The sequence below is a fragment of the Strongylocentrotus purpuratus genome, unplaced genomic scaffold, assembly GCF_000002235.5.
Source record: "Strongylocentrotus purpuratus isolate Spur 01 unplaced genomic scaffold, Spur_5.0 spur5_scaffold_15, whole genome shotgun sequence".
In the NCBI taxonomy this organism is placed as follows: Eukaryota; Metazoa; Echinodermata; class Echinoidea; order Camarodonta; family Strongylocentrotidae; genus Strongylocentrotus; species Strongylocentrotus purpuratus.
Window position 1 is genome coordinate 5,371,148 of NW_022145600.1, and position 11,149 is coordinate 5,382,296.

The 11,149-nt window shown below is 38.7% G+C and overlaps 2 protein-coding genes across 2 annotated transcripts; both read right to left on the reverse strand.

The window, feature by feature from the left end:
- Nucleotides 1-7,282: 7,282 nt before the first annotated feature.
- Nucleotides 7,283-8,302, reverse strand: LOC584660 (mu-type opioid receptor-like). The gene has a single exon (XM_784515.1). It carries the CDS (start codon nucleotides 8,300-8,302, stop codon nucleotides 7,283-7,285), a length of 1,020 nt encoding a protein of 339 aa, XP_789608.1.
- Nucleotides 8,303-9,811: 1,509 nt separating this feature from the next.
- On the reverse strand, nucleotides 9,812-10,831 carry LOC584689 (opsin-1-like). The gene has a single exon (XM_784542.2). It carries the CDS (start codon nucleotides 10,829-10,831, stop codon nucleotides 9,812-9,814), a length of 1,020 nt encoding a protein of 339 aa, XP_789635.2.
- Nucleotides 10,832-11,149: the final 318 nt, after the last annotated feature.

Below are 11,149 nucleotides of genomic sequence, written 5' to 3' on the forward strand. Positions count from 1 at the left end.
ATGTAAACTTACAATGAAGTAAACTACAATTAAATGTAGAGACCATTCATCTGAGAATGTCCTTGGTTGAATCTCCATAATCTGTTGTATTGGTGGTTCAAATTAAATTTTAAATAGTAAAAGCTATTGAAATATCAAATTCAATGAAACCTATTTGTATCTACCAAAGTGATATAAAATACTTTATATACCTCATTTTAAGATTCTTTACTAATCCTGTCTTCTGATTGGTTGAAAATGCAGTCATGTTCTTAACCATGCCCGCTAATTGAAATTCATAGTCATTTTTCCCGGCTCTACCGGTTTATATCCATTTTTCATAGCACTTTTTCCATGGCTGTGAAACGTGACGTCATTTTGCTGCGATCCCCATTTCGGTTTACGTGTTACCGTATAAGTTTCTTTTGTGCGATGACCGATGCGCAATACCGTTAACGGTGTTTGAGTGCAATTCGATTTTGGTCGCTGCATTCAGGCGACGAATCTACCAATCCACGCAGCGCAGACGACCGATCGCCATTTTGTGTACTAGTCTCGATCGCAAAATACTGGGGTTGGATTTCAAACTGTACACAAGTTATTGTTGGTGTTAATATTCATGACTTCAAAGAGATGGAAACCTAAATGGGTGAGTCAACATTTTCCTTTTTTTCGGTATATAAAATATATATTGACTGCTTTTAATATTCGAGGCATAGTTGTTTCTATAGGGTCTCGGGAAACTCACAACCTGCTATGACCCCGCGGCGCAAGCGCCTTGGGGTCATAGCAGGTTGTGAGTTTCCCTTGACCCTATAGAAACCACTATGCCTCTCAAAGCAGTCAATATATCCTTATTATGACATCCGGGGAGGGGGGGGGGGGGAGGGGAACTCAGATTTGGTTCCGACGGGGGTGTGCCGCTGAAACCGCCAAACCCGACCCCTTATGGCTCAAGGCATGGGCACACAGAATTTTTTTTTATGTTAGGCACCGGGGTTAAATGCAATAAATTATTGAAAATGCATTGCATTTTCTGTTGTTTTTTTTAATTTATGGAAACTGCCCCCTACCCTAGCCCCCGCTGCGTACAGTCATGGTTCAGTGACAAAGCAATAGCCTCGTAACTGTGAGGCCCCAGGATCAAAACCGTGTCGATGTGCTTTATTAGTGCCCTTTTGTGTGGCATTAATCCTCATTACTGTCATTTATGACTTAAGGGCATAGGTCCCCTAGTTGATAAGCATAGTAGCATACACATGCTTTAGCAGTCACGCAAAAAACGCATTGGCAAATTATTTTTCAATAAAATCTGAGAATGTATACTATTATCTAGATCTATTATTTTTAAATTATTTTTAAAATAATTCCATAAATTGGAATAAGAAAAAAATATTCCAACTTTATGAGCGACAGTGTAGAACCAAATTAGACGCATTTTCAGGCACTTCCTGGAGTAATATGACGTAAGATTGCTTTCTCCTACCCCTTCAAAGAGTAGGGGTCTTTTGCAATTCGGAGAACCACATTTGGCGCATTAATGTCCACCGGCCCTTCATGGAAAAAAAAGAGGCCTTCTGATTGGAAGTTAGAGAAAAGTGATCTGTCACGTCATGAAACGTTGAATAAATTATGCTTTGATGCCGCACAATGCACAAAGACGGTGGTCCGGTACTTCACCAGTAGTACTTGCAAAAATTATCTCGAGTGTATAAACTGTGTCGTCATCAGGGGCGTCGCTAGATCTTTTTCAGTGGGGGAGGTGGGGGGGGGGGAGGGTTTAGAGGCCGCCGATTACCGACAAAACGAGCCACCAATATTATTACCGACAAATATAAAAATGCCAATGTCCAAATGTCTACAAATTTAACCCTATAAACCCGGAGCCAGGAACTAAGTTATTTTTCATTTTTTCTCCCTCCCGGCGAAGCGCGGAAGCTTTGACACTTCATTAAATTATTAGAAAAAGAAGACGATCCGTTGTACTGTTCTTGACTCTTAAAGCTTGTTTCGCCCCTCCCGCGCAAAGTGCGGAAGCTAAGACGTTTCATTTAATTATTAGAGAAAGAAGACGATTCATTGTACCGGTCCCGACTCTTAATCCTTGTCTGAATTCAGTTCCCCCTTCCCGCGCTAAGCGCGGAAGCTTTGACGTTTCAATACATTATTACTCTTAATCCTTGTTTTTCGCTCATTTTTCGCTCATCCCGCGTGAAGCGCTGAAGCTTTCATGTGTCATTAAATTATTAGAGAAAGAAGACGATTCGTTGTATCGTGTTCTTGTCTAAATTAAGTTTGCCCCCCTCCCGCGCAAGGCGCGGAAGCCTTGACACTTCATTAAACTATTAAAGAAAGAAGACGATCCGTTGTACCGTTCTCGATTCTTAATTCTTGTTTCGCCCCTCCCGCGCGAAGCGCGGAAGCTATGACGTTTCATTTAATTATTATAGAAATATTACGATTCATTATACCGGTATCGACTCTTAATCCTTGTCTGAATTCAGTCCCCCTCCCACGCCCGCGCGAAATGTGGAAGCTTTGACGTTTCAATAAATTATTACTATTAGTTCTTGTCTGAATTCATTTTCGCCCATCCCGCGCGAAACACGCGGAAGCTTTCAAGTTTCATTAAATTATTAGGGAAAGAAGACGAATCGTTTTATTGTGTCTTTGTCTGAATTCAGTTCCCCCCCCCCCCCCACGCGAAGCGCGGAAGCTATTTCGTTTCATTTAATTATTACTCTTAATCCTATGTCTGAAATCAGTTTCGCGTTTCATTAAATTCATAGAGAAAGAAGACGATTCATTTTAGCCTACTGTTGAACCGTTCTCGACTCTTAATCCTTGTCTGAATTCCGTCCCCCCCCCTTCGCGCAAAGCGCGGAAGCTTTGACGTTTCAATAAATTATTACTATTAGTCCTTATCTGAATTCATTTTCGCCCTTCCCGCGCGAAACGCGCGGAAGCTTTCAAGTTTCATTAAATTATTAGAGAAAGAAGACAAATCGTTTTATTGTGTCTTTGTCTGAATTCAGTTCCCCCCCCCTCCCAGGCGAAGCGCGGAAGCTTTTTCGTTTCATTTAATTATTACTCTTAATCCTATGTCTGAAATCATTTTCGCGTTTCATTAATTATTAGAGAAAGATTAAGACGATTCGTTGTACCGTTCTCGACTCTTAATCCTAGTCTGAAATTAGTTGCCCCTCCCGCTAAGCGCGGAAGCTTTGCCGTTTCATTTAATTATTAGAGAAAGAAGACGATTCGTTGTACCGTTCTCTACTCTTAATCTTGTCTGAATTCAATTTCCCCCAATGGGCCCCTTAACGGTATATGTGCAGTGTTACATGATGTAAGTATGGAACGCTCGTTCGCAAATCTGTCCATTCTCAGCCCGAGTGGTGGGTAGCATGTTATCTCCCGGCAGTGCTTTGCACAGTAGCTTCTGGAAAGGAATTAGTGTTACTGTTCGTGGCCACTATAAGGCACTTAGTGACTATAAAAAAACATATGCTATTTGGGAATAGGTCAGTTTGCAAGAAATAATGGAGAAATTAGCATTTTGTTGAAAATCATGTGATATCACGAACATTTATACATTACTTGTGAGAATAAGTCATGGTTCAATTTTATTTTGGGGGGCTGGCGCCCCCCCCCCCCACCAGTACGCCAGTGGTTGTATGACCCAGTCCTCTCTTTTCTCATACTCTTCTTCCTTCTCCCTCATCTTTTTCTTCTTTTCTCTTCTGTAGTTTTTTATTTTATATTTTTGAGCACATATAAGGGGCGGTCGCGCCCTGCCCCTCCCATGTAGAGCCGCCCTGGTTTTGTTCAATGAACCTTAAGTTGCAGAGTATTTCCCCGTAAAATTGGGGATATCAAAATATTGTGTGAAGATTTTACGGTGGAAACGGGGATATCTTATGTGCGAGAACTTTACCGTGTAATCTGGGATATTAAACATGTGTGAGAACTTTACCGTGTAATCGGGGATATTAAACATGTGTGAGAACTTTACCAAGTAATCGGGGATATCAAACATGTGCGAGAACTTTACCACGTAATCAGGGATATCAAAGATGTGCGAGGACTTTACCGTGTAATCGGGGATATCAAACATATGTGCGAGAACTTTACCACGTAATCGGGGATATCAAACATGTGCGAGAACTTTACCACGTAATCGGGGATATCAAACATGTGCGAGAACTTTACCACGTTATCGGGGATATCAAACATGTGCGAGAACTTTACCACGTAATCGGGGATATCAAACATGTGCGAGAACTTTACCACGTAATCGGGGATATCAAATATGTGCGTAATTTTTTTAGCAAAGGTACCCTTACACAAAAGTGTTAAGGCAATGCGTATCAGAAATAGAAATGGGGGACTTTTTCCAAAAGACCAGAACAAGAGATGGCAGTATTATTTAATTATTTTTAAGCGTTTCTAAAAGCATTTCAAACGATTTGGAAATCGGGGATATCCCCGATTTACCAAATATCCCCGATTGGAAGGTGTGTTACGCACGATTGTCCCCGATTTACACCCGTCGCGAGAGCATGCACGCACACACATACACGCCCACACGCTAACACGCGCGCGCACACACACACACACGCTCCACATACATACAGTATCAGTGCCCCCACAATGTCTAGACCCGCGCTATGCCCCTACAGAAACCATTGAAATTCACCTTTATGTAAAGTTGTGCCTTTTCATTCAATCGCTATTCTGATAAAATATATTTATGTCTTCGAATCAAACCATCGTGTATTCAATAAAATAAGATCTGCTTGGATAGCGAACTCTTGCCTGATTCATGTAGGAATGTATCATGTTAGTAAAATCGTTTTCTATTTTGAAACATCTTTTTCAACTGAATGTTGAGTCCTATAGTAAAATTTATTAAGAAATATATTCTTGAAACAGTGAATATGAAAACGTGCGCACAAAGGGCTTAAAAACGCTATTGTATGAGTTTGCCATATTTCTCTGGTAGATATAATACTCACAATAAATATTTTAAAATATCTTTTTAAAAATTCTGCCAAGAAAGATATCTTACCGGTTTAGATAAAACAAGATCAAATTGCGTTTTGTTAAATATTGTTATGGAACTCATCGACTACCAGTAGTCTCAGTTTTGTATAAACAACGTGAAAGAATCATGAGACCTTGTTCATTTTGTGACATACGATCAATTAGTGATGATTTTAATATCTATTTAATTTGTCCCTTCTTTGTTAAAGAAAGAACAATCAAACTTTTAAAAAGACTACACTGAACGACCAAATACTCTTGAAATAAATTATCTCTTTAAACGATTACAAAAATCGCTCCGTCCTTATACAAATCTGTAGGAAAATAAATATTCGCTTATAAACTATTTTCTAAAGTCCATATTCGAAGCACTTTATTTTGAACCCATTAAAATTAAAGTTTCTTTGCAATATAACAGCAAATTATGTTCATGCCATTATTCACCTTGTTTTTAATATTTTAGATTTATTTGGTTAACTGATGCTGTTTTGATAAATTATATTTATTTGTTTGTTTATTAAACTTGTTCTTGATTCATTCATTATTTCAATTATTCATAAATTCTTTATTAATTTTAAACAATTTCTAACATAGTTAACGAAATTGTATGTATGTTAATATTGTGACTAGGAACAGTGACCTACCATTATTAATGAACTGAAAAATAAAAATAATATCATCTTGCGTATATTGTTGTCACAAAACTGAAAGAACTATGAGGAATAATTAAAATACGCCAAGTGCATCGACTTCCTTCTCCCATCCGATTCGCTGTGATGATACAGATCAGGTAAGAAGCTACGATGCGAATGACAATTATTCTTTTACTATTATTTTTTGAGGACGTAAATAATGAATGTCATCCACTGAAAAATCCTAATTAGATCCACTATCCACCATAACGTACTGCACTGAAAAACACTGTTCGTTCTTACATGACATTCCTTTTTATTTCAACCCACAAGGAAGTCTCCTCGCCCCCATCATATTTTCCTTGATCAATAACGATGTATTTGAATGTCTTGATCCATCGTGCCGTAATTATCTGTGTCATTCGCGACAATGTGCATGTTACCTTTTAATAATATCTCCAAATATCTCCCAATAAAGCCACAATCAACGAATCCATTATAATGGAAAGTAAACTCATCCGAATTTCCTTAAATGTATACACAGATCGTGAGCTAATATTGAACAGGGAAAAGGGCACCGCGTATTGTCAAAGGGCACATATATCCTTGATTTATATTTTTTGTTTTAAACCTTCCAAGTAACCGAAAAAAATACGTTGGTTACCCTGCATAATGATCACTTCTTTTTTAAAACAGTGTACGTCTTACTTGCCTCTACCCACTCATGTTACAGATGGGGATTTTGATAGATGTGGACCCAAAAGGTAATGCTAGTTGTCTGAATATAATTCCCTCAAAACTAAACACCACAATTATTTTTACAAAGTGCCTAAGTTAACGACTGGAATCTGTTTAATGAAAACATTCAAGATGCGCTTTCCTTGGATAAGTATATGTTTAAGAAACCAGAATTCAATTTTGCATTATCCAACGCTGTTTTAATATCTTTTCCCATAAGTTGATGAATATATTGATATCTGTACTTCTGGCCTTGTATTTTGTTTAAGATTCACTTTAGAATTTCGGTCTGTAAGTACTCACTATTGTATTGTAAATTTTCGAAAGTATTAGTTTATTGAAAATATACAAACTGTCTGTTACTAGCAGATTAGTTCCATAATTTTAATAATTCAGTGCTGTACATTTTTATGTCTTACAGACCCATAGTATGAATCATTCCTCTACTAATGTTGGTTGTTTTCTTAAAATACGTTTTAAGTAAATAAGTAGAAATACATAGAAGATATATAAATATATATGAAAGAGTGAATAAATAACAAATTAGTTAATCAATTATTAATCAAATCTATTAACCTCATGATTTGTTACATAAAAAACTAAAACACTATGTTGGTACAAGTTGAAGGAATTGCAAAAAAAGAGGAAAATATCTTCCTAATATTCCCTAAATACCTATGGAGTTACAACTCCTTCCCGTACAATTTTGATCTAAAATAGTGGTAATTCTTTGAAGATATTTGTTTATTGTGAGTATATCACGAATGGAAAAAGCCTCACAGCAATCGATAAATGATTTGGGCCTGTTTTAATACTAAACGACGTACCAACTAAGAACAAACCTTGAAAAAACACTCTGTATTACCTTTAAACGGAATTCTTTGTAATCAGATCGAGACACGCTCGAGCGGTCTGCGACGACGGCATAGGATTCTCTTGAAAGCCTCTTGAAAGTTAGGATGCTTCATACCATAAATGATCGGATTGACCACGCTGTTCGCCATCAATATCATGTAGCCATAGAGGGTGAATCGGCTTACACCGGGAATGAAGAAGTTCACGCTTGACCCTACAAAGCAAACCATGAAGAGACAGACAACCGTGAAAACATTCTTTGTGATCTCGATCTCCTTTTGGTTGATGGCTTTGATCATGGGTGGACGAGAATCTTGAGATGTAGATGAGGAAGCCTTATTCAGTTGTGTCTCTGCTGAGCGTGAATCGGAAGCTTTATCATCTGCAAACTTGTCTCGGAACTGCTTATTATGTTGCAAAACGTGGCGCAATATCAGTCCGTAAAACACCAAGGTGAGTATCAGGGCAGAAATGATGACAGCGCCCTGAAAGATGAAATTAACAAAGACCAGTGGATTTGTTTCGGACAAACTGCATATGCCGTAGTATCTGAAATAACCGAGAGTCCCGACTCCAAGAACAGGAGGTATGATCATGAGTGCAATTGACACCATCCAGATGATCAGCACGACTATCGCAATATTCCTCGGAGTATTGAGACCTTGATGACCACGAATAGATCTGGTGATGACGTACCAGCGGACGAAACCGATAGCGACTAAAGTAAATGCGCTACAGCATACGCTGGTGAACCCAACCCCAGCCACAATAGCACAGACGATCTCGGGAATCGGGTACCTTCCCGTTTGACTTAGGATACCGGCGATCTGGAACGGTAAGACGAAACACGTCAAATTGTCAGCGAAAGCGAGATTGATCACCAAGATGTTGGTGACCGTGCGAAGCTTCTTCGTGGTGATGACGGAGACGATAACAAGAGTATTGCCAAAGAGACCAATAATCGCAAATCCTGCTAGGACTGATGCAACGATAACTCGATGATGGAAAGCTATAGTTGGCGCTTCTACAGGAGATTGTGGGCTCGCTTCCATCATTGGCGAATTGAAATATACTTTTACGTCATCAAATCAATGTGTCTATCTGTTTTTTAGATGACTTTGCGCTTTAACACTTTGTATTAGCTTGATGGCTGATGGTGTTAGTTTGTAAGTGAACACAATATCGAAGGCGTTTTCTAGTGATAGATGCCACTCGGACATTGGTGGGAATCGCAGAAAATGTACGTGATCAGTAGCCGATACTACAACTGGGAATTGCAGTTGATCAAATCAGCATTTATATTATCTCTATCCTTTTTGCCACATTGGTAATCATGTGCGAAAAGCTATTGACTTTTTGAAGATGATAGATTCTGAATGCCATTCTACTTTTCAATTAAATCTAAATCAGTTGTTACCAACTGCTCGGTTTTATGACTTTTCAAGATTGACAGCCATGATTCAATGATATCACAGAAGGATGAATCTGCGACCGGAAATATATTGTGTGTCGGGTTCATCAGATTTAAATTTCGGAGCTTCATTGAACTTGAACCGAGCCATTAGCAAACATACACATAGCCTACATAGTGGCGCAGTAAGAAGAGATGCGAAGGAAACGGAAGGGGAAAAAAGAAAGTTACGACCCCCTCCTACTCCCTCTCGCCAATTAATGGCTTTTAAATTTTTCATTTCATCCACCGAGTAGTGTCGTTCCCCCCGACACACACACACACACACACACACACACATACCCTACATACATACAGTATTAGTGCCCCCACAATGTCTAGACGCGCGCCATGCCCCAACAGAAACCATTGAAATTCAACATCATGTGCTGTGCCTTTTTTTCTTATTCAATCGCGATTCAGATCAAAATATTTATGTCTCCGAATCAAACCATCGTGTATTCAATAAAAGAAGATCTTCGTGGATTGGGAAATTATGCCTGATTCAGGAAGTAGTATATTATATTTGTAAAGTCATTTTTCCCTTTCTAACATACCTTCTCTTTCAACTGAATGTTCAGTTCTGTAGTAAAAAAATATCAAAGTCATTGTATTGACTCACTTAACATGAAAACGTGCGCACCGAGGGCTTTACAAACCTATTGTATGAGATGAACATTTTCCTTCGGCACACATACACAGAATGTATGAATTATAGAATATTTAAAGATATTCTTTGACAACAAAGTTACCATTTTGTTTGTTTATTTATTTTAGGGAACTTATTTATTGAGTTATCTATGAAATCATGAATCTATTAATCATAAATTCTTTATTAATTCCTTTATTCAATCCTCTTTATCTTTACCCTATTATTATTATTATTATTATTTATTATAAATACTAGCCATTTTTGCCTTTTTCTTATTAGATCTAAAATAGTGGTATTTCTTAAAAGATTTTTTGTTAATTGTGAGTATATCACGAATGGAAAGGGCCTCACAGCAATCGATTAATGATTTAGGCCTATTTTACTACTAAATGACGTACGAAATAAGAACAGACCTTGACAAACACTCTCTGTATTACTTTTAATCGCAATTCTTTGTGATCAGTTTGAGACACGCTCGAGCGGTCTGTGACGACGGCATAGGATACTCTTGAAAGCCTCTTGAAAGTTAGGATGCTTCAGACCATAGATGATCGGATTAACCACGCTGTTCGCCATCATGATCATGACGCCATAGAGGGTGGACAGGCCTGCCCCGGTGTCTATGGAGTTTACGCCTTGTGCTACAAAGCAAATCATGAAGATGCAGACAACAATGAATACATTCTTTGTTATCTCGATCTCCTTTTGGTTGATGGCTTTGATCATGGGTTGACTAGAATCTTGAGATGTAGATGAAGAAGCATTTTTCTTTTGTGCCTCTGCTGAGCTTGAACCGGTAGCTTTATCATCTGCAAACTTGTCTCGGAACTGCTTATTATGTTGCAAAACGTGTCGCAAGATCAGTCCGTAAAACACCAAGGTGAGTATCAGGGCAGTAATGATGACAGCGCCCTGAAAGATGAAATTAACGAAGGCCAGTGGGTTTGTTTCGGACAAACTGCATAAGCCGTAGTATCTGTAATAACCGAAAGTTCCTACTCCTAGAGCAGGAGGTATGATCATGAGTGCAATTGACTCCATCCAGATAATGAGCACGACTTTCGCAATATTCCTCGGGGTATTGAGACCTTGATGACCACGAATAGATCTGGTGATGACGTACCAGCGGACGAAACCGATAGCGACTAAATTAGATACACTACAGCATACGCTGGTCGCCGTTACTCCAGCCACAATTGCACAGATGAACTCGGGAATCGGGTACCTTCCCGTTTGACTTAGGAGGCCGGCGATCTGGAATGCTAAGCTAAAACATGTCAAAATGTCAGCGAAAGCGAGATTGACAACCAACATGTTGGTGACGGTACGAAGCTTTTTCGTAGTGATGACGGAGAAGATAACAAGAGCATTGCCAAAGAGGCCGACAATTGTTAATACCGCTAGGACTGATGCAACGATAACTCGATGGAGGAAAGCTATAGTTGGCGCTTCTACAGGAGATTTTGTGCTTGCTTCCATCGTTGGCGAATTAAAATAAGACTTGTGGGATTTTGACGTTATTAATTCAATATATCCATCTGTTATTAGACGATTTTTGCGGTTTAAAACTTCTTATTAGCTTGATGGCTGATGGTGTTATCTTGGAGTTGTCCAAAATATTGAAGGCGTCTATTAGTGATAGATAGCGTAGTTTATGTCATTCGGACGTTAATGGGAATCGCAGAAAATGTACGTAATCAGTAGCCGATACAACAACTGTGAAATGCAGTTGATCAAGTCAGCATTTATATTATCTCTATTCTTTTTGCCACATTGAATATCATGAACTTTTTAAAA

Bases quoted from the DNA above. Each gene is read 5' to 3' on its own strand.
- LOC584660 (XM_784515.1), bottom strand. From the start codon at position 8,302: ATGGAAGCGAGCCCACAATCTCCTGTAGAAGCGCCAACTATAGCTTTC.
- LOC584689 (XM_784542.2), bottom strand. From the start codon at position 10,831: ATGGAAGCAAGCACAAAATCTCCTGTAGAAGCGCCAACTATAGCTTTC.